The 24,075-nt window shown below is 48.6% G+C and overlaps 1 protein-coding gene across 3 annotated transcripts in view; it reads left to right on the top strand.

Moving 5' to 3' along the window:
- PRKN (parkin RBR E3 ubiquitin protein ligase) overlaps nt 1-24,075 on the top strand; it is a 1,295,868-nt gene that overhangs the window by 1,261,810 nt on the left and 9,983 nt on the right. For 2 of the 3 annotated variants that reach the window (XM_059401391.1, XM_059401390.1), the window contains exon 11: nt 20,962-21,079. In XM_059401391.1, the coding sequence (XP_059257374.1) occupies nt 20,962-21,079 (118 nt within the window). Of the gene's footprint in view, nt 1-15,540; nt 15,617-20,961; nt 21,080-24,075 lie in introns of those variants that run through there. The other variant, XM_059401392.1, reaches the window with a different exon arrangement.

Raw genomic sequence — 24,075 nt, 5'->3', positions numbered from 1 at the left:
GTGGTGACTCTGTAGTGTAAATTGAGTAGAACTGAAGGGTTCTCTCTCTCTCTCTCACAGGGTAATATATGAGGTTCATAATCTAGTGACATAGAGAAACAAATAAGCAAATAATTAAACACTATTTGCTGAGAGGCACAATCAGGGAAATTGAGGACGCTATGACACCTAGTTTTCTAAGACGTTCAAGGAATTGGTCACAAGAAATGAAGTCTGAGACTGAGAAGATAAGCTATCCAGACAAAGACAGGACTTAAGGATGCTCTAGGCAGAGACAAAGTACGCAGAGTTCTAGAGATGGAGATGCGAGACGTATTCAGAGAAGCGAGAGCAGCGCGGTGTGATCACGGCATAAGGTGTTGGCGGCGGTAGCAACAGACCGAGCTGGAGAAATAGGCAGAGGGTAGCCAATAAAGGCTCTTACGAGCCATGTCAAGGAAGTGGGAACTAAGGGCACTGGAAAGGTGTTGAAGGGTTTGAAGAAGTTCGACACCGTCAGATGGGTGTTTTTGAAAGATCGCCAGAGGGGTGCCCGGGTGGCACAGTTGGTTGAGGATCTGACTCTTGGTTTCCACTAAGGTCATGATCTCAGGGTGATTGGGCTCTGCACTCAGTAGGGAGGCTGCTTGGGATTCTCCATCTCCCTCTCCCTCTGTCCCTTCCCCTGCTCGTGCTCTCCCTCTCTCTCTCTCCCTCTAAAAATAAACAAATCCTTTTTTAAAAAGAAAAAAAAAAAAAAAAAAAGAATCACCAGCTGCAGTAGGAGAAACAGTAGGGAACTGTAATAGTTGTCAGGAAGCAGACCCTGTGACCGGGGGTTTGAGAGCAGGTGTGCGGAGGGCGCTCTGGGGAGCTCCGTGCAGAGCGACGGGAGCAGGGCTGAACGGTGGGGCAGCTACGACAGTCCTGTGAGGAGCTCTGGCGCAGGAGCGGTCCTTCCGAGTCCCTCTGCATCACAGGGGCCAGACTTTTGCATCCCTCTCATCCCCAATGGTCCAAACTCGGGGTCGTGTGCCATGCTGAAGCCACGACTACTGAACATGACCCTTCGCTATCACAAGGACTGCTGCGTGAGCGCTCCTGCCCCGCAGGGCTCCGAAGCACGCCAGGAGCTTTATTCCAAATGGTGCCTAACTCGCAGCGGCAGAGCCCCAGATACCACCATTGTGACTCTCCTCTGGCTTGCAGTAGGCTCCCTGTGGTCTTTTCCCAGCACAGACATTGAACGCCATGAGTGCGTGGCCAGAGACAGGATGCTCTCAGGGCAGCCCAGCCCTCGGCACGGCGCTTTGCAGCTCTGGACTCCCTCGAGGCTGCCGGTGCTCGCTGGCCACCAGTAACAGCCTCTTTTATGGCCACCAGCCGGTAGGTCTCTACCTCCAGTTGGTGTCCTAGGACGGCTCCTGCCATAGACGGAGCTCCCATAGGTCAGGTTCCCAGGGAAACAGCCTCTGAGACTTGCACACAGGAGGGTCTTGGGAAGCGCTGACCGGGGCAGCAGCAGAGCAGCAGCAGGAGGCAGGACTGAGCAGAAGGAGGCTCCGTCTGCATGGAAGACGGGGTGGAGCTGGGAAGTCAGGTGGCTCTCGACTTGCAGGGCAACCAGAGGCTGGCCTTTAGCATGCATCTGTGTCACTGGAGGTGGCCTGTCCCCACATCCACAAGTGCTCTTTGAGGGAAAGTGCTGGATAGCGTCTCAGTGGAGAACCAGCAGCAACCAAAGTTCCCAGCAGCTGCTGTGGGGCCCAATGTGGCAGCCGTCCACCACCAGAGGCAATCCCTGAGAGATGCCCGGTGTACTGGGGAGGGCAGCCAGGACCACCAAGATGTGGGGTTGGACGTCGGGGTTGGACATCGGGGCTGCGGACCCTGTCAATGAGCAAGAAGACAGGATGATAGAAGCAGAAGTTCAAGTCAGTGCTCGGACTTCTGACTTGGGCAGACGGTGGTGCCCTTCCCTGGACGAAGAAACACTGCGGCAAAATTGGGGAGTGCAGGGGGAGCCGACTCGCTTGGATGTCGGAGAGCAGGTGTTCAGCGGATAAAGGGAGGGGTGCCCAGGGCACCTGCGCGGGGATCCCCAGGCTGGAGCCAAGCAGATGGTCCAGTCGCGCCCCACTCAGCTGTGGTCCCTACCCCAGCCTCCCCCTCCTCGCGTGTTCAGCCAGAGGCCGGGAGGGGTGCCTCCCCGGGAAGGAGAATGATTCCAGGACGCTCAGAGGAGCCTGGATACCTGGATCTGTTTTGCCTCCGTATCTCATCCCCGTTATGTCTTGGACGTTTTCTGTGCTCCGCACATGCGCCTTCCAGAACTGGGAGCCGGGTGAACTTTATTCTCCCAGAAGTGCAGGTCCCGGTTATTTAGGTGTGTAGTTCCGGAATCATCTGTTGGTTTAAGTAAAGCAGCTTTATTGGTGACCACTTCCCTGAAGCCTTCAGGGGCTGGCGCCGAGCGCGGGCGCCGGTGATGGCGATGCACCCCTGCGGGTGTGTCCCAGCACGTGGCTCAGTGCCAAGGGAGCTGAGTGAGTGCCTGGACCCCCGTGCCCTCTGTCGCCCATTTCCCAAGCACTTAGCCTGCGAGGGGAGCGGGGCTGGTACTCACTCACCGAACCGGGGCTGGTACTCACTCACCGGACCTGGTTCCCGTCTTCCCCACCTGCAAGCAAGTCCCTCAGATTCTAGCAGCCATGGTTCCTCCCCTGCCACATGGGGCCAGTCAGATCTCCTGAGCTATAAATAAGGAAACGAGCAGGCATGTGAATCACTTTATAGGTTGTAAAGTACTGCAAAACGGTAAAACCTGGGCTTCGGGTATTTTTAAGGCTGAATGCTAAAAATGTCAGGCATGACAGAGAGAGAAAATGAAAGATGACACCCAAGGACAAAGGATGGCGTGCAGGCACACGCGTACACACACGCACACACAGATGCACGCGCACTCTGACACAGGGGCCGGGCCTCAGAGGCAGACCCTGACCACACAGACCAGGTCTCTGTCTCTCCAGGGACCCTCCCGCCCCGCAGACTGCTTCCTTGTGGTCCGGAGCCTTCACTCCAGGAAGAGGCCACGCTGGGCTCCTGGCCGCAGCACTTCCTGGGGCCCAGCCTCTCCCGTGGGGCCTCCCCCTCTCTCTGGAAGCCTCCCCAGCTTGGTGTTCACGCTGGGGAACACAATAGACCAGGCGGCCTGAGCTCCCTCACCTCAGCCCCAACCAGAGATTGGCCCTCCTCCCAGAGAGCTTCCCAGAGCCCCCATCCTCAGCAGCCCGGCTCTGAGCACGTCCCCGGGCAGGGGCAGGCTCATGGGCCGGGGGCTGCCTCTGCGGCTTCTGGATCCAGGAGGGGAGCGGGGATGCCGGCCAACCTGCTAGAGCAGGGCCAGGTGTAGACTCCTCTCCCTTATTTGCTGGTCTGTATCCTGTGTAACAGACAGAACCTCACACACACACACACACACACACACACACACATGCACCCCCTCACTCCCCATGCCCCCCACAAACACACCCCACACCGGAGACTTTTACTCCTCCCAAGGAGGACATTCTGTGGGAAGCGGCGGGAAGAGGGGACACATGGCTGCAGAGCACCCGCTCCTTCACCAGATGGCGCCAAACCCTTAAGGGAAAAGATAATTGGCAAGAACCAGCGGCCAAAATGAAATTGGGCGGGGGTGGGGGGGGGAGGCGGGACAAGGAGCATTTACCACTTTGGACTGACCACAGGGACAGGAGAATCAAAGGACTGTTTTCACAGGAGCAGCATCTCCGAGCGAAGGGCAGGTATGAAGAGCTAAGAGCTGGCCACTGGCTGCGGTAAATCCTTCCCTCACGGATAGATTAACAATGGGGCGGGGGCGGGGAGAATTCATGTCACACGCAGGACCCCTGGATGGCCCTTTGTGGGGAAATGGTTCTTCTGCTCCATGTGATTACCTCCTAACAAATTAAGCCCCCGCCCAGCGCAAGCCCCAAGGGCTTGCACGTTTAAATCGCTCACTTCTGTTTTCCAAATTTTCATTTCATTTCTCTCAGCGAGAACTGCCTGGGCATCTCTCGTCGGCCCGGCCTTACTCTGTGAGGAATCCAAGGCAAGGCAGAAGGGCTTTGAAGTCCAACAGATCTGGTCTTGAAAATGAGGTTCAGCCACGACAAGCCGTCGTGGTTACTTTCTGTGACCCTGGGCTAGGCAGTGGAGCCCAGTGGGTCTGTCCAACGCTAGTCTAGTCATTGATGTGAACGCTTTTTTAGATTTGGCCAACATTCCATTTCCAGGTGTTTATTTCTTTAAGTAAAAGAGGTACCCATAATGTGGTGGGCCTCGACCAATCAGTTGAGACTCTTAAGAGCAAAGATGGAGGTTTTCCAGAGAAGAAAGAATGCTGCCTCAAGACCGTAAAACAGAAACCCTGGTCGCCTGCCCTACAAATACAGGGCTTGCCAGCTCCAACAGTCCCAGGAGCCAACTCCTTAAAATGAATCTGTGTATTTTATACATACATATATATATCCTGTTGGTTAGGTCTCCCTGGAGAATCTTGACCCATACGTTAGTTGTAGCCATTATTAAGTGCCTCATGTAATCTCTTGACACCATGCTTTCCTTGTCTGTAATGGGATACTGTAAAATCGGGCAGATTTATTGAAATGATGCACACATAATGCCTAGCTCGGAGCCTGACAAATCAGAATGTGTGCGGGATGAAGCAGATCTGTCCCCATCCATCCCCACCCCCGCGTACATACACCGCAAGCTCTCGGGCCCTACCCAGACCTGATTCAGAAACTGGGCTGGTGCTGTCGGGAGGTCATGCAGCGATTCTGTGTTTCAGGGACCCTCCAGCTGATGCTGAGACACGCCCAGTCAGAGAAGCCCCTTCTACTAATGGAAGTGCCACAAGGCAGGGATGTTTTGGTTTGTTGTTTGATTGTTTGTCCTCCCTTTTGTTTGCTAATGCGTCTGTAGTACCTGGGACAGTGTCTCGCACATCACAGGTGCCCGACATTTGCTTACGGAATGAATAGATTTTGGTGTCAGCTACAGCAAAAATAATAGTCTGCTTTCAACTAGGATGGCCTCACTTGACACAGAGGACAAGGCTGTGTTCTCTGCTCTGGCTTCCTTTTTGCGTGAGTGGTGCTTCCATATTCAAAATCCCGCGTCTATGTTGAAATTTTAGTTAATTACTTCGCTAAGCAAGCCATGAACTAGAGATCTTCGTTACCAAAAATCCAAATTAGCTTATCTTCCTTGATCAAGTGTAGATGATTCCCCATATGTCAACTCGTAATAATAGTTGGAACACAAAACACTTTAAAACACCCAATAGGGGCACCTGGTTGGCGCAGTGGGTTAAGCCTCTGCCCTCGGCTCAAGTCATGATCTCAGGGACCTGGGATGGAGCCCCGCATCAGGCTCTCTGCTTGACAGAGAGCCTGCTTCCCCCTCGTTCTCTGCCTGCCTCTCTGCTGCTTGTGATCTGTCTCTCTGTCAAATAAATAAATAAAATCTTTTTTTTTAAAGTCTGATAAGTGATACCTATTAATAATCTTGCTACTTAATATTTATGCTGTTCCATTTCTCCATCAATCTCAGAAGAGGCTAATAGATATTCTTTATTTTGCTTTCCTTCTGCGAAGCACTTAAGGTCCCACTGGGCAGGACTGTAGACATCCAGCCCAACAGTGCTCGGGGTACATATTGCACATCTGGCAGAAATTGCCATTGGTATTGTCATTAAAATATTCTTCTAAATTTCACTTAAAAGTGTGGCTCGTGAAGTTTGGAACTCAGTGGTGAGAGTGAAGCCTAGCACATCCCTCAGTCAGACACTCTATCACATACCAGTGCTCCAATGAGTTCTTAAATACATATGTATGTTCTGTGTCTATATCCATAGGTATATAATACATACATAGAAATTACTAATATATATTCCTATTTTAAATTATATATTATTAATAATAATATGTATATATATTACCCCAAAAGAGACAGTAATAATTTTTAAAATGTGAGAACAATAAAGAAGAACAAAAAAAAATAAAATAAAATGTGAGAACAAATTCTGTTGTCACCTTTAGGCCTGAAAGGTAAGGCAATGCTCTGACTCACCAGCAGGGGGCAGACTGCTCACAAGAAGTGGCCTTCCTCTAACACACCTGTTAGATGTGCTGGGGTTCTGGGAAAGACCGGAAGGCTGCCTGCCGTCTGCAGAGGTGGGAGTTGGCAGTAATTGCCTAGAAGTGATGTTATCTGGGCATTCAGTTTTGATGAGTCGGGTGACACTTCCAAGCTGACATTCGCCCGAAAGCATTCACATCTGAATTAAGCCGACCGTATCTTCAGCCATTAATGGCAATCACATCCTTTTTGGAAAATAGATTTGAACTTGACTTTCAGAATTAGGATTTACTTTTCCAAATGTTGTCTAAACAGATGTCACAGATAAGTTGCTTCAAGCCTCAAAGACAACACACGTGCGAACAGTCTCTCCGTGGTCTAACTTACAGATATATATATAGATATCTATATAGATATATAGATATCTATATATATATAGCAACAAGCCCCAGGCGCAGATTTTAAAATGTGCCTGAGGACCCTTTGATTTACCTGCATTGTCCAAAAGACAGTGAAGGCCAGTCCAGACTCGCAGCTTCTTTTCGAGTTTGTACGAACGCGCATAGTCTGACGTTCCCGTCTCCGTCAGCCAGAGGTGATGGTGTTGAAGGCGGTGACGGATGATGCGGAAGGGGACGATGAAAGGGATGGAGGTGATGACAACAAAATCATCGCGATGACGGTAGCAGGAAGCAGGAAGTTCGCGTTCAGGTGTACCAGGCTTCGTACGACCTCCTCTGCCCGTTTGTCTTACCGACTCACACCAGCCCTGGAAGGATCTACCACGTTCTTCACATCACAGAGGAGCCGAGCCTGCGTCCGGCCACCACCCAGTTACGCAGCAGGGAAAGAGTGAAGCTGGGACTTAACTCGGGGGTGATGGTTTCAGCTCCTGCTCAGCGGAGAGCCTGCTGCTCCCTCTCCCTCTGCCTGCTGCTCCCTCCGCTTGTGTGTGCTCTCTCACTCTCTCGCAAATAATTAAAATCTTTAAAGAAATTTTTTTCCAGAGGCGCCTGCGTGGCTCATCATTAAGTGTCTGCCTTCGGCTCAGGTCATGATCCCGGGTTCTGGGGTGAAGCCTGGTGTCAGGCTCCCTGTTCCCTGCTTCTCCTTCTCCTACTCTCCCTGCTTGTGTTCCCTCTCTCACTGTGTCTTTCTCTGTCAAATAAATAAATAAATATTTTCCCCCCCACCATATAAGCAAAAACCATGGTCCCCTCTTTAGCTATAGATTGGCTGGCAGGCCAACATTTTCCTTGCTAAAGCAATTTTGAAGCTATATAGGACAATGCAGGAAGCTGCTGTGTCCAGCCATCTAGTATGTGAGGAGAGGGACAGGAAGCTGCTGTGTCCAGCCATCTAGTATGTGAGGAGAGGGACAGGAAGCTGCTGTGTCCAGCCATCTAGTATGTGAGGAGAGGGAATTGCCCCATCCCGCTCCCACCCCCACAGCACACACCATCCCGTCTCTTGACGGGCCAACAGTCAGCAGGCACAGAGGCCCATGAAGTTAACCTAATCGTTACACTGCCCTATATGAGACACAGGCCATGGCAGGGGAGGGTGATAGTGCTGAATCACCCAAGACCTTCACAGCTGGCAACACAGTAACAAGGCCCTGCTTTGTAGCTCGAGACTGAAGTCTAACAGAGAAAAAGTTTATCCAGCCAACCGAGGGAGATGGCCCCAAACCTCCCAGCAACTCACAACCCCCCAGCTGTTCTTAAAGATTCAAATCCAGACCTACTGAATCCGGATCCCCAGGGTATGAGCATAAGAATCTGTATTTATTTAAAAAACAAAACAAAACAAAAAAAACACCTTTCCATGATCCTGAAGCTGTGGGCGTCTGGCCATTGCTTGCAATCATTCCAGAGGGATTTGAACAGCAGTATCGAAGACATTCCAAAAGGATGCTAGGCTAAGACATGCTCATGTCCTTAGAAAGGGCTTGATAACAGCCCTTTTCCCTGGGATTGTTAGTCAAAGGTCTAACACAAACTGCAGTCAAATGCTCTACCACTGAGCTATACCCCCAAAGGTCTAACACAAACTGTCACTTGGGCACCCATAGCCCACTAGAAGGATGTTCGGGGCTGTGTTTCTCGGTTCCCCAGTGTCAGCGAGAGCTATAGCAGTGATGAGGGTCTCAGTGAGAGATGATGGTGGTCCGTCATCTCCTTCTTCCATGTGGATCCAACAGAAGAAGCCAGGAAGCAGTAAGGGTAACTTTGATGAGGTGCTGTGGCCCCCCGAGGGCCTCCTTGGTGACTCTGTCCTGCCAGAGAGGAAGGCAGGCCCGAGGTGGAAGCTGCAGGGGGACACTCAGAGATCATAAGGACAAAGAGAAGGCATGGGCTTTGGCAGTTGGGCTCTCACTCATGTCCTTTCTAGAACGGTTTCAAGAGGCCACGTGGAAGTGAGAGCCAGAAAGAGCGGGAGCATGCGGGGCCCCGTGGCTCTGGGCTGGGAAGCGAAGGTTTCTCCGTCTCCCCTGCTGGCTGCTCATGACCTTGTCATGACCTTCAGCCCCTTAGTCCTCTTCGTACATGTGACACCCAGCAAAAGAAACAAATGGTAGTGGCAAGAGCACGGATATGAAATCGGAGAGCCCAGGGTTCCCTTCCGATTCTGCTGCTCAGACTGCGACCCAGTCCAGTCGTCTCTTGAAGCCTTGGCAGCAGAAATGGTCGACACCCAAACCCGCCTTCCAGGGAGGCTACAGCCGCTAAATCCAAGATCCCCGTGAAGCCCCTGACAGGGAGAGCGCCCTTCCTCATGTCCGAGAAACAGCATCACGGTTGGTTCCTCAAACCCTTCCCGTCCTGGCTCCAAGATCCCAGAGCTGCCGGCCTCCCCCCGCGCGGCACCTGCGCGCTGCGGACCGCAAACCGCGCCCTCGCGGGGGTCACAGCTCGGTGCCTAGACACGCAGCTTTGTGTCAGCCCACACTGAAGGATTCCCGGACTCAGCGGGAAGACAGGCCAAAGGACCAGACGGCTGACTCCATGCGCATCTGAGAAGTGGAACGCCCTATCATTTATCGGGAAAGGATTCTGCGATACGGCTTCTAAGTGATGCACGGAACCGCTTAATGCCTCTGGGGGTGGGGGCAGGGGAGGCATCACCTCTGCCACCAAAAAAAAAAAAGAAAAAAAAATCATACCTTAGCAATTTTCTCTGAGTTAACTTCTAATTTTTCAAGGCTCTAAAACACCTGGGCCCTACTCGGTTGTGGGTAGTAAGAGTTCCCTGTCCCAGGAGACAGAGACTCCCGTCCCATGACACTAAAAAGCATTTCACAGTCACCATTCTGCCTTGTTCCTGAGGTGCTGGGGGATCTCTGCTGCCCCAGGCTTTCTCCTCTCTTGTCTCCGATGATTGCACGCGGGCATCTCCACCCGGGTTCTTGGCTTCTTGTCTCACGCGGGCTCCTAAGCCCTCCGAAGCTTTAGGCTTCTCTCTGCAGAGTGGGCACTGAGCTCTCTCTTGACCCCGCCTCGGGTCCCTGGGGTTGATACCCACACCTTCAGCTGCCGCAGGGATGTCCACACCGGGCTGCCCAGCCGGGGACAGGATGCCGTGGGCCGGACGCCGTGGGCAGGACGCCGTGGGCCAGCAGCTCATCCTTTCCCCATACGACATCTTCTTCCCGTGCGTCCCTCCTTAGTTTGCTAAGTTGTCCCCACTGTGGTGCAGGGGGACCGGCCAGCGCCAGCGAGAGCCTGCCCTCCTGCTGCTCCAGGCTTTACACCGAATGCCCTCCCCGCACTCCAGGTCTGCCCGTGGCTCCACACAGGCCCTGGAAGGACCACAGTGCAGTGGGAGCACCGAGGCTTAGGAAGCAAACAAGAGCTACGTGTGCCTTTCCAGCTGCGTCTCCTTGGGGAGGTGACACAACCTCTCCAGGCTCATTTTCCGCATCTGCAAAACAAGGGTAGCCTTTGCATGATTTCATGTGTGGGGTTATTGCAAGGATTAAAGGTGTTAGATACAGTGTGTTTGGCACATAGTAGGTTCTCAGTAAATGACACCTCTTATTCTAACAAAAACAACCTGTTTAAGACCATGTGCAGTATGCCTACAACTTTCTGTGTTTCACATATGGAATAATGTCTGTGTCCCCTAACACGTCAGGCTTCTCTCTCTTGCTACTTTGCACATGACCCCTGGAGCCCTCCTGAACAGGGGCTTTCCTTCTGTTTCCTGCCCTGTTCACTCACGATGGTTTACTTAATATTTGTCACACCCCTAGTATGTAGTCAGGCCATTCCCTCTGTCTAAAGTGGCCCCGTTTATCTATTCAAATTCTGCCCACCACTTGTGAAAGCTCCTGCTTGGATACTCACTTCCTTTGAGTCTCTCCACCCTTCCAGAATCCTCTGCGCACCCTCTCCCAGGAGACTGGCGTTGCTGCCAAATACCGGCTGCTCTCATAAAGGGGCACATCCCAGGTCGTGTCTTATCCACTCCACTGGGTTTTCACATTCTGAGACGAGAAGCCCCGTTTTTCCAATAACCCTTGCAGCCGAGCGCTGCAGTCATTGGCTCAGTCTGTCCCGAGGCTTGGAGCGCCCGTTGTGAGCTCAGCCAGCACTAGGGGCTGGGAAAGGATGCCCAGGGATACGTGTTGGGCAGCATTTTCATTGGCCTGTTTTGAATGTGTTTGCTGTGAACGTTGGGTCTGAAACCGCAGTGCTTGTGTCTTCTCTTTTCACCTTTGCAGCCCTGTGGGCTTAGACCTGCTGTTATGATCTCAGATAGAATGACTTCATACTCATTCTCTCCCTGACTTGTCTGAAATCTAATCTCGCGACTTAGGCGACCACAACACCTAAATATTGAACCGTGAAGCACTCGGGCTAGAACCTGGCACTTCGGCAGTTCGTTAAATTCTCTCCTTGTTGGTCAGATTTGGTGTCCAGAATTTGTAACACAATCGTGTTTTCGTTCATATGTGGTTGGGGCTATCACTAGCCTCGATTAATTGCGAGATTTACTATGTCATCCCCTACGTGTATAAAATGTGGTGATACTCTAGCCGTCTTCTTGAGCTGATCCGTGTCCTGATGCACCGCTCACCGTCAGAGCCTAGAACTAGGTCCCTGGCTAGCCAAAGCTCTTCTCAGATTCGCCTGGCCCTGCTCCTTGGCCAGTCCATTTTGTCTCTCTTGTTCTTCACTTCCAGGTACAGTATGGTAGGGCTTGTTCCCCAGTAACGAGAGCGGACAGGAAGCAGGGAGCTACAGCCGTCCGGAAGTGTGTGGTGATGCTCTGCGGAGGGAAGGGTCAGCCAGCTAGTGAGGCTTTACTGAGTGTGAGTGCTCGCTGTGTGGCGGGAGGAGCTCAGGCCCCCAGCCCTGCTGCAAGCCCTAGATGGGGTGGCTGATGAGCACGACACGCAGCGATCTATCCTCCCAGCCGGGACCCTCTGAGACAGAGGGCATCTCGATAATTTCATGGGACAATAGGTAGAGATCCTGGGTGTTTTAAGATAGATTTTTTTCCCTCGAGTGCCCGAAGCCCAGCAGATTAGGAAATGACGGCCTGGAAAAGAAGAGTCTGTTCCTCCCAGACCCGAGAGGAGAGGCAGGCGACACCCTGCAGGGCCCCTCGGAGAAGCATCGGGGCTGCTCAGGAGTCAGAGGAAGCAGGGGAAGCATGGACTGTGGTCTCCATGGGAAGGAATGGGTAAGGCAGGGCGAACGGGCTTTGGATCAGCTGGTTTGAACAATTTCAGTGCGCTCTGGGGGACAGGAGCTGTCCTTCGTCGTCTAGGACCTGGCCCAGATGTGATTAGGACAGGGGAATGGTGGTCAGGAGTGTAGGAGCCCATTAGAGGAGGCAGCTGGGCTCTGGATCGGTTGGTTTGCCCATGAAGGTCATGCTAGAGTTGTTTACTGTCCCTTGGGAGGGGCGGTCCCTCTGGTGTCCAGGGTGCCCCACATGTCAAAGCAATCAGCATAAAACAATGCCTCAGACACACAGCAAGCTAAGACGCATGGTCACCCTATCAACACGAGAAGCTTGTCCCCTGTGCCCCCTCCCACCACCTCTCTGAGGACCGCACCCCACCCCACTGGCCCACCCGGGGCTCTTCTCCCTGTCCGCATCCTGGGGAAGCCCCGGATCCATTTGCAGCAGTCCACGCTCAGCCCAGGAGGTGCCAGCCCAAGGCTCCAGATCCTGGCCGGCCTCTAGAATGAGTAATAGGCGCTTCAGAGTTTCCAAAGCTGGAGAAACTGTCCATGCATTTAAAATGAAGAAGAGGTGTGCTTTCTTCCCTATGCAAAAGTCTTCGAAACCCGGAGTCTAGACAGGAAATGCTGACAAAGCAAAACCTTGAAGGTGAAAACAGAAATTGCTGCTCTAGCATGTTCCTTTCCTCTCTTCTCCCATGAATCAAAACCTTCTTAGCTATACCTCCCGCTCCGCTGAGATACTGCAGGCCGACTGGCCCAGCCGTTTCGCTTCACTCCAGCGTGCACGTGGTTACACAAGAAGTGTTTTGTTACTCCTCCCAGGTGTGGAGTTGTCAGCACCCTATCCCAAGGGACCTTGAGCTGGGGCTGCTAGGTGCACAGCCATTGGGGAGCAATGCTCGTGCATCCCCTCTGACCCTGCTCTTGTCCTCCACGCTCTGGGGATCAGGAAAGAAGACAGAGAAAGCTGATATTTTGACAGGAAATTATTTCTCTTTGTATGCCATGATTTTTATCCTTCTCCGAAAGATCAAGCATATCAATAGAAATCCAGTTTTCTCGTTCTTTTTTTTTTTAAAGATTTTACTTATTTATTTGACAGAGACCACAAGTAGGCAGAGAGGCAGGCGGGGGGAAGCAGGCTCCCCACTGAGCAGAGAGCCCGATGCGGGGCTCAATCCCAGCACCCTAAGATCCTGACCTGAGCTGAAGGCAGAGGCTTAACTCACTGAGCCACCCAGGTGCCCCTCTGGTTCTTGATCAACTTTCAGTAATGTGCTGTTGATAGAGTCTGAAGCTTCTTGAAGTCACTCTCTGAATCTTTTTCTTGGGGAGAGCATAATATCCTTTGTCAAAATAAACATTTTATTCACCCAGCTGAAAATGCTTCTTTTATTTTTAAAGATTTTATTTGTTTGAGAGAGAGAGAAAGCACGAGTCAGGAAGGGGGGACGGAGAGGGAGGCAGAGGGAGGGAGAAGCAGACTCCCAGCGGAGCAGGAAGCCTCATTCGAGGCTCAATTCTAAGACCACAGGATCATGACCTGAGCAGAAGGCTGACTAAGCCACCCAGGGGCCCCTGAAAATGCTTTTAATTTGGCAACATATGTACATGTCCAGAGGCCGAAACTTCCACCCAGGGGAATTCTGCTGAGGAATTGTCATGAGAAGTACAGACTCCTCTATAAAAACATGTATCTCGAGGTTGTTTAGACCGATAAGAAGACCCACATTTTGAGATTAAGGAAGCTGGATGCATTCAGACCCTGGAAAAAAATGCAAACTAAAATTCTGTCCACACAAACACACACACACACACACACACACACCTCTATAAATGATATGGGGAAAGGTTCATGATGTATTTTAAAGGAAAAAAATGTGGATTACAAAAATAATATGTATAGTATTTGTAAAATTTTTAAAAGACTGAAAATATAGGCATAAAACTGTAGACAGTGGTTCTGTCTGGTGAGGGGCTGCAGATGATTTGTATCATCTTTTAATCCTTCATCTCTCAAAATTTTCTTAATGAGTATGTACATTTTGAAATGAGATTTTTGAAATTATCTACCTTTAAATAGTGATTGCAATCACATAATAGTACCAAAAATGAGAGAATTTAAAACTTACTGTAATTTCCACATACATATTTAAAGTAAGATTTGGGTTTTAATATGAAAAATTAAACACATTAGATATGTGCATGCATAATATACTATAAAGCAGTATATTAAGCAAAGGAATAATGATTTTCAAGAAGTAAAGTGAACACACGTGCACCGCGCCCACTGTAAGAAGCAGAGCTTCGAGCCGACCTCTGACATCTGACCGTGAGCCCTTAGCCAGCTCACCGCCCTTTTGCCCAGGGAGACCATTGCCCTGCATCATACATGAATCACCTTCTGTGTGTCTTTGGGTTTGTTTTTTTTTCTTTTCAGCATAACAGTATTCATTATTTTTCACCACACCCAGTGCTCCATGCAATCCGTGCCCTCTATAATACCCACCACCTGGTACCCCGACCTCCCACCCCCCGCCCCTTCAAACCCCTCAGATTGTTTTTCAGAGTCCATAGTCTCTCGTGGTTCACCTCCCCTTCCAATTTCCCCCAACTCCCTTCTCTCCATCTCCCCATGTCCTCCATGCTATTTGTTATGCTCCACAAATAAGTGAAACCGTATGATAATTGACTCTCTCTGCTTGACTTATTTCACTCAGCATCATCTCTTCCAGTCCCGTCCATGTTGCTACAAAAGTTGGGTGTCTTTGGGTTTTTAACATGTATTTGCTTTTTCTTGCTATCTAATGAATGTTTTTTGAAAGCACCTATACTTTTATCACAAATTAATCCCTTACTAAAATTCAACATTTCCCTCACTAGGAACACTGACCATAAACGAGAGTAATTTAAGAGTAATTTTAGCACGACCTGTGGCTCAATCCAATAGAAGTTACTTACATTGTCACATCAAGTTACAGTTTCTACAGATGTCCTGAAACATCACTTATGCTCATCACAACCTCAAAATAATTGTGATTTTACATCAGTCACTGGATCCTGCTAACTAATGTGTTAACAAGAACAAAACACATACAGTACTATGCCCCCCAAAATCTATTATTTAATAACCATATTTCAAGATAGCTGGCTCCTTTGAATTTTACATTTTGCAATTTAAAACTTCCTGGGAAGTCCAAAGACTGCCAAAGGGAACCATGGCACAAAAAAGAAAAGTTAAGAACCCCACTCTAGACCAGGGCCAGGTATGGTAGGTCCAGCAATGGCCCTTAGTAGTTAGATGCCTGCACCCTACTCACTGACCCCTGGGAATATGGTACCTTACCTAGCAGAAGGAACTTTGCAAATAGGATTGGGGATGATTCCTAGATGATCCAACTGGGTCACACCTAATTTCCTGAGCCCCCAAAGGGAGGGAAATTTTTCTAGATGAAATCAGAGAGATGGAGCAGAAGAAGAGGCAGGAGATACTGAAGCATGAGAAGGACCCCTCCTTCACCTTTGCAGGAGCCAAGGGAGCCAAGACCAAGGGAATGCAGGAAGCCTCTAGAAGCTGAGAATGACCCCCAGGTGACAGCCAGCCAGGAAACAAACCCTCCGTCTGCAGCTGCCAGCAGCTCAATTCTACAATGGGCAATATGTAAATGAATGAACATGACTGTTTCGATAAAACTTTTTTTTTACACCATAGTGGCAGACCAGATTTGGCCAATGGGCCATCCTTTACCAACCCGTTCTCTAGATGACCATGCACTTCACACCTACTGTGAGTACTGAGCTATTTGTCATCATTTCTGCCACTTGATACTTTTGATGTCTTTCTATATTTCCATCCTTCCATTTCTTGCTTTTTTTTTTGACTTTTTGTTTGCTTTTTCCATTGATTCTATTTTTTTGCTTATTCAGAAGCAAAATACTTTCTTTTCTTTTAAAGTTTACACTAGAAATGTAAACATCTTAATGTGACAAAATCAATGACCCTCAGCCTAAATAATATCAGCACCTTAGAGTCACTGAATTCTGTTACTTATATGCAGTTCTTGTCCAGCGTTTTAGTTCTACCTCGATACTTTAAACTGATTAAGTGAACATGATTTTGATAGTTTTATATAGTCAGTATTTGTTTTGTCATATCCACACAGAAGCATTTTCTTTGCTCACAGTTGCTTCTTGTAACTCAGGTCTTCATTTGGACTTGATCCTATTGGGTTTTTCCTTTAGTGAAGGCCTGTTGATGAGAAATACCCATCTTATGTCTGAAAGTGTTTTTATTAATACTTATTTTGAAAATTAATTTTGCTTATTTATAACTCTAAGTAGACTGGTTCTCCTTAGTACTTTGTGGATCTTATACTACTGTCTGCTAGCGCCCATGGGTTAAAGAAATCTGCCGTCAGAATAATTGTAGCCTCTTTGTAGTTAATCTGTTTTCCTTGCCTCTGTCTTCAGTACTGTTTCCCCTGCGTGACCTCTGCTATCTTGGTCTGGAACTCTAGAGAAGTGGACTTTCTCACTGTCTCCTCACTAACTTGTACTCTCCTTTTCATATTTTTTACTGTTTGCTCTCTGATCTGCAATCTGTAGAATTTCTCCAGCTTCATCTTCCAGTTTACAAATTCTCCCATCATTTGTATCTAATTTGCTATGTAATTCTCCAACTGAGTTTCTAATTTTAATCATTGGTTTCTTTGCATTCAGAAAAATGCACAAAAGAAATAGGTTTTCTTTTTCAAATCTGCCTGGTTCATTATGATAACCTCATATGCCTTTACCAAACTTCTCATACTTTTATTTCTTGGAGCATATCAAACATATTTATTTTGTACTCTGTATCTGATCATTCCAGTATCTACAACATTTGCTGGTCGGATTCTTGAGTTTTGTATTTCTGCCACTTTCACTAATGATAGCTTCTTTCCTCCTATACTAGGTAACTTCTCTATTGTGATCTTTTGCTCTTTGGAATTTTATTTGTGTGATTTTTTTTTTTGAAGTTTGGCTTTTTTAAGTGTACTACTATATGTAAAATAGTTTTGCTTCAGCCAGGTTCCTGGGTATGCTACCAGAGTGTTTCAAATTAAGTTTTTGTCTCGGGTTCTTTATTCGGCTAATCAGTAGTGAATTCTTTTCACTACTAGTAATGAATTCTTTTCACAAAAACCTTGCATATGAGGCTTAGTGGTTAGGAATTCTCAGAGAGGCTTTGTCTCCCCAACCTTCTTCACCATAAGGCTGGAACCAGCACAAATCTTTATTAATTCTTAATCCATTCTCTCCTCTGGGAAGACTTTTTTCCCTAGTCCATCAGCTGTGGAGGTCACCCCTCAGGAGTCTAGGTTGTCTGTGTGTAATGGGAAAATTTGATTCCACCTTTCATCCTGCTCTGGCCCAGGTTTTCTCTCTGTACTCTCTAAAGAGCCAGACTCTGGGCAGGCTGAGACCAGGAAAATACCCCCATCACAAGCCCCAGATTCCTCCTTCCCTTAACCAGGAGGATTTTCTCTTTCCCTTTCTAGGCATCAGTGATTTCCTTTCCTTCTCTACCAGATCAGCCGTGCATTAATATCTTCCATATTCCGTCCATCATTTTTAGATGTGGAGACCAGGGAGAATTGCACTCAGTGCACAGTGTGCCAGATTGCTGAAAAGCAACATTTCAAAATTAGTTTTTAGTAAGTAAAATTATATATTGCTCTGATCTAGATGCCCCCATAGACAATGTTAAAGCCTCACTTTAGAATTACAAGCTCCTGGGCCTTAAAAAGAAAATCTTGGAACCTATGGTTGTGGGGGATGTATTTGCTGTGTATTGCTGAGGATTAGGCCCACGTGTGAATCTGAGCTGACTGGAAGATGTGTAGTTCAGATCAAAACCTACTTACTACATCTTGCAACCGCTGAACTTAACCACACCTTTATCCCCCTGCACTCTCAGCCACGAGTGGCCTGTAAGCTGGGGTCAAAGGGAGTTCTCAGTACCTGTGGTTGTTCTTAGCCATTAAACTTACTCTGTGACATTATGTTAGATTTAGATGTACAACATAATGATTATATATATAATCACATATATAATATATATTACATATTATATATATATATATATTGAAATGATGACCACAAGTTTAGCTAACATCCCTCACCACATATAAATACAACCTTTTTTCTTCTCATAAGAACTTCTAAGGTCTCCTCTCTTTGCAACTTTCAAATCTCTAATGCAGTATCGTTAACTACTTTCATTCCCCAAACCCACCTCTGGTCACCATCAGTCTGTTCTCTGTATCTCTGAGTTCAGGCTTAGATTCTACATATAAGCGAGACCATATAGTATCTGTCTTTCTCTCTAAGTTACTTCACTTAGCGAAATGCCCTCAAGCTCTACCCGTGTTGTCACAAAGTGCAGGATACTGTCTGCCACGGTGTCTGTCCAGTCTACGTCCCCCCAGCAATGGCAAGAGCTCCCTCTTCTCCACATCTGCCGCTGTGCTCTCTTGTCTCGTTGCAATATCCATGCTAACAGACATGCGGAGAAGTCTGGTTGTGGCTTTGATTTGCATTTCCCCGAGGAGGAGCGCTGCCGGCACCTTTTTATGTACCTGTAGGCCGTGTGTAGGCCTTCTTTGGAAAAATGTCTACTCCGATCCTCTGCCCATTGTTTTTTTTATCAGGTTGCTTGGTTTTATTGCCATTGCATTTTCTGACTTCTATATATATTTTGGATACTAACCTCTTAACAGAAGATTTTCGAGTATCTTCCCCCAATTAGCAAGTTGCCTTTTAGTGTTACTGATGGTTTCTGTTGCTGTGCAGAAGCTTGTTAGTCGGATGGAGTCCCACTTGTTTATTTTTGCTTTGGTTGACTCTGCTTTTGGTGTCTTTATGACTGAAAACTTAACATTTTTTAAGTATTTAGAACTTGATGGCGAAATGTTAAAAGCTGGATTCATACGCAGGGTGGAGATTTCTACTCACCAGATTTGGCATCTTTAGGTAACTCACCCCACTGGGGTGACTAGATGATGACTACATACTAAGGCTGCATCACTCTCACCACTTAGAAATCCTGCTGGGGCACCTGGGTGGCTCAGTGGGTTAAAGCCTCTGCCTTCGGCTCAGGTCATGATCTCAGGGTCCTGGGATGGAGCCCCGAGTAGGGCTCTCTGCTCAGCGGGGAGCCTGCTTCCTCCTCTCTCTCTGCCTGCCTCTCTGCCTGCTTGTGATCTCTGTCTGTCAAATAAATGAATAAAATCTTTAAAAAAAAAAAAAGAAAGAAAGAAAGAAAAGAAAACCTGCTAATCACAGTGGTGCTGAATAGAGTTTGATTCTCAAAGCACAATGTTATGTGTTAGAAACCTATAGGTGAGCATCTTTGGTTTGGGTTTCCATCCTTCAGGATTTCAAAAAAAAAAAAAAAAAAAAAAACTTTAAGATTTTATTTCTTGAGAGAAAGAGAGAGCATAAACATGAGCAGGGGGAGAGTTAGTGGGAGAAGCAGACTCTCTGCTGAGCAGGGACCCGAGCTGGGACTTGATCTGAGGACCCTGGAGTCATGACCTGAGCCAAAGGCAGATGCTTAAACAACTGAGCCCCCCGGCACCCCCATGTTTTCCAAATTTTTACATTTGACAGGCACCAATGCTGCCATATACGATGTAAGCATTTCTGAACCTGGCATTTGACCTTTATTAATTAATCAGAGGCCACATTTGAAAAATAAGTTTGTTATCTTATTAGAAACCCCACCATTTTCTCTAGGTTATTGGGAGGAACAACTGAAAAATAGAAGTCAAAGTGTAAAAAAATAATGTTATAAATTTGCAAAGTATTATCATCATTATTATTAGACTAATATCAGAGTATTAGAGCATTTTTTGTTATTTGATTTCTTCACTAATTTATATTTGAAGTTACTTTTAGTAGTTTCTTGATATAAAAATAGCTCTGGAGATATTTTTAATTAGTTTTTACAGGTCAGTAAAATGACTTGCGTGCTCATATTAATTTTAAAGTATAGAAGAAACAAATGTTTTGAATACGACAGAGGCCAAAATGGAGGGATTCTGTTCAGCTGAAGATGTTGGAATATATTTAAATATAGACCTCGGCCACAAGTCTCTTGTACTGAATCCAAAAATACACCCATTCTTTTTCTGCACACGTCATCGGTACTGAAGTCAGTGTGAGAGAGGACAGCGTCTGAGTGGTTAGACGGAGCAGGACGAAACCTCCCGTCCTCTTTGTCCAGCGAGTCGGGAAAAACTCAGTCCTGTGACCATAACAATATTAACAAACATTCCTGAGAGCTCGCCATGTGAGAGATCCTGAGGGAATTCATATTAACACTTAACAACGTGCATCAGATACCCGTTCGAAGCCTTTCAAGAAATTCACTCCACCCCTGATACCCCAGTGCACTAGGCATTCCTCGCTTCCCTCTAAGACAGGAGAACTTTCCGAGAGGTGACGGTGCATCTTACAGTCAGTCCCTCACCTGGATGGGGCTGGGGTAGGAGCCCGGGCGGCGTCCCCAGACTCACAGTCTCTCCCCCGGCTCCTCCCGACCCCCTCCGCCTTCCATGTCACGTCAACTCCGTTTCCTTCTTCCGGCTCCTGTCCCTTCTGTGACAACATTTGGAGCTCCCCATCCTCAGGTGCAAGAATGAAGGATAAGGAGATGTAAAGGTATCTTGAAACATCCCATTTACCAGCTCTGGGCAGCTGGTGAGCCCACCTCCTCCTCGGTGGGAAAGAAGCATGAGTACACTCGCCTGACAAAGCATCGAAGGCAGTGTCTATAGGGCATTCTCACCTCGCCTGCACGGTTCATACCTCACAGACATCATTCATGACCATTATCCAAAACAACCGAAGGGATCTCGCACTATAAAATTAAGCTGTTTTCTCAGCACATAAGTGAAGGCCGCAGGCAGAGAAAACCGTGTTCCGTGCATGTCGGGCCTTGTCCCACACCTGTCAAGTGTGTTTATGCTTGAGTTTCTTCCTTGAGGCACTCCCAGTTCTAGGAATTTTCTGGACCTGTGTCTCAAAGAACCGACACATCAACCCCCATGTAAAGCTCTGAGTCGCAGCTCCTTCTGTCTTCACTCCGCAGGCTTACCGAGTTGACCAGAAGGCCGCGGAGCAAGCCCGGTGGGAAGAGGCCTCCAAAGAAACGATCAAGAAAACCACCAAGCCCTGTCCTCGCTGCCATGTGCCCGTTGAGAAAAATGGTGAGTCTGGGAAGAAGTGAGGGTTGGGGGAGCGCTCCTTGGAGAGCGGGAGCCAGCGGCTGGAGCAGTCAGGAACTGTAAGAGGACATGTAACTGATGAGCTCAGCACCCAGGGAATTTGGAGCCATTGGCCAGAACACCGGTCTCCGCTCTCCCAGGCCAAGTTTTTAAACTGCCTAAGGCTGAGATCCTCCTCTGTCAAAGAGAGATGAAAACAGAAGCTGTTTCACACCAGGAGAATCATGAGCTGTCGCACACGGCAGATACACAGCCAAGTGCCTGGTTTAGACGATCAATAAACCTAATTGCCCTTATTATTATTAATTATTAATAATATTAGACACTTCGTATCTGGTAAGCAGTCCACTAGTGTAGCCAAATATATATACATACATATATATATATATATGTATGTATATGTATATATATAATGGAAGCTTCTCAGCCCCGTATTTCTCAGCGTTCTCGAGTTCCTCAGTAGGGAAAGAGTTGCCAGGTCATTCCTATAGCATGTCCCTCTTGCATAATAACCACACAAACAATTAACTCATATTGAGCATTTACAGGGTGTTTGGCCTAAGTTCCCTACAAATGTGAGATCATTTAACGCTCACAGAAATCACAATATATTCCCATTTGCAATGTGCATTAGCAACTCAGAATCCTTTTGTAAAGAAACTGATTTAGTTTTGTTTGATTTCCTGGTTCCCATATCTGGGAGCCATATCTGGGACTTCCTTTTCTTCCTGCCACACCAGCTTGTAGACCGTTGGAGAGCAGCGTGCACTTGGGCTCATGCTTGTCCGCCCTTGTTGCGGGAGATTCGGTGCTGTGGATTTTAACCCCACTCACCTGCTTTGTTAAAATACCCTCTGCATGCATCTGTCTCTCCATAAACCTATTCCTTTAGCCTTTTGCCAACTACTCTCAGTTTTGAGAAGGTGAGGTGACCGCGGGGAGATACGCCTGGAGTTCGCCCTCGCCTGCCGCCGGTCATTTAGGAGTCCCCCGGTAGGCCCTGCTCTGTGTGGGTTCACGGGCATGGAAACACGGGATCCGTATCTGAACGGTTCTCTTCTTAACGACAATTCCAATCCCAAGAAAGGCTGGGACCCCCCAGCCCCGACGCACTCAGTAACTGCGGGAGCCCCGTGACTGCGGGGACCCTTGGGGCGTGCAGATGGCAGGACCGCCCTTCCTGCTCCTGTCCTCACGGACAAGGAGCCCCTGTAACCCACCGAAGGACACGGGGGGGAGGCCCGCTCAGCTCCCCGACGGTGCATCTGTGCCAGTGGCTGCACTTCTTCTCCCCTTGAGCTTCCCAGGGCTGGGGCGACCGCACCGGGGGCCTGTGGCCTGCGGCAGTCGGCGCGCCCTCCCTGCTCGGCGGCGCTGGCCTGTTTGGCTCTGGGCTGCCCCGTTCACGGTAATTCTGATGCCTCACACCAACCAGGGCCCCGGCTGCCATCCGTCCGGGATGTGCCAACCGGCATGAAGCCATCACAGCCCAGTGCCCAGAGCCCGTTCCGAGTGTGAGAGGTGCCCGCTGGCTCACTGGGGAGCGGAACCCGGCAGCCCCGGGACAGGCCCGCAGGCCCGTTTCCCCAGTTGTGTCCCTCAGAAGGTGTTCATGATGCGAACAAGAGAGCACCGACACAGCCCAGAGCAGCAGGAATGGGCTCAGCTCAGGCCACGTCCCTGGCTCGGAGACAGTGGTCTCCTGAAAATAAAGACACAACTGTGCGTCATGAGTCCTCGCGTCCCTCTGCGCACGGGGATGTGCCTGAATCCTGTAGGAGGAGAGGAGTCAGGGGAGCCGGGGCAGGAACTCTGGCAGCCCTCACTGCTCGAGAGTGCCGTGGAGGCAAGTGGAAGTCAGGAAAGATGCAGGGCCGCCTGGCTGGCTCAGCTGGTCCAGCGACTGCCACCAGCCTGGGATGCTAGGATCCCCGGATTGAGTCTCGCGTCAGGCTCCCTGCTCAGCGGGGACTTGCTTCTCCTTCTCCCTCTGTCCCTCCCCTGCCCATGCTCTCTCTCAGTCTGGCTCTCTCTCAAATAAATAAATAAAACATTTAAAAAAAAAAAAAAAAAAAAAGGTGCAAAGAGCCTTCACCAGGGAGGGTACGCAGTGCTGATAAACACGGGCCGTGCTCCAGCTCACACGTATTTCAAGAGTGTACATTAAATACTAAGAAACCATGTTGCTATTATCGAAGGGCAGGAACCTTGCCTGTTTCTTCCCTGGGCCCAGAAAAGCACCTGACAAATACTCACTGAATTAAAAAGTAGCTAGTTAAAGGGGATGACACATAAACAGATATATTTTTTAAGATTTTATTTATTAGAGAGAGAGAGAGAGCACTAGCAGGGGGAGCAGAAGACGGAGCGGGAAGCAGACTCCCCACAGAGCAGGGAGCCCGATCCAGGGCTCCATCCCAGGACCCCAGGATCAGGACCTGAGCCAAAAGCAGTCACTTAACTGCTAAATCGACTGGCCACCCTCATGCCCCCCATCTCCGATTTCTTTGAAGTATCGGGATTTGCTATAAACGGAAAGCCCTGATTTTTCACCAATAGGTTTTTAGCCCATAAAACTTTAAGCTTATTAATAATAAGTATTATTCATCTAAGCTGTTTTTAAAGCATACGGCAGAGACAGATGTGAGCTCTATGGGCAAGAAAAGCTGGTCTCATGATCTCATTCTCAAAGTAAATTCACGGCCTCTGTCATAGTCATCTGAATCCCAGAAAGGAGTTCTTCCTGCCGCAAAGCCACAAACGACGTGAGGCTCATTCCCACGTCGAACCCAGGCGAAGCCTCATTGCTCCTCCTGCCAGCCTCAGTCTGGGAAAGCGCCTTCCTTCCCTCCCAACCCAGACCTAGGATTCGCCGCTTCCTTTCCCTGATCAACAAGTGCCTGTTGCTGGTTAAATCTCCCTTCATGTTGTTCGAGAACTTCTACTCCCTCCATAACCATGTTTTCTTCATTTAAATG

Source organism: Mustela nigripes, chromosome 5 (genome assembly GCF_022355385.1).
Source record: "Mustela nigripes isolate SB6536 chromosome 5, MUSNIG.SB6536, whole genome shotgun sequence".
Taxonomy (NCBI): domain Eukaryota; kingdom Metazoa; phylum Chordata; class Mammalia; order Carnivora; family Mustelidae; genus Mustela; species Mustela nigripes.
This window is presented reverse-complemented; position numbering and strand designations above follow the sequence as displayed.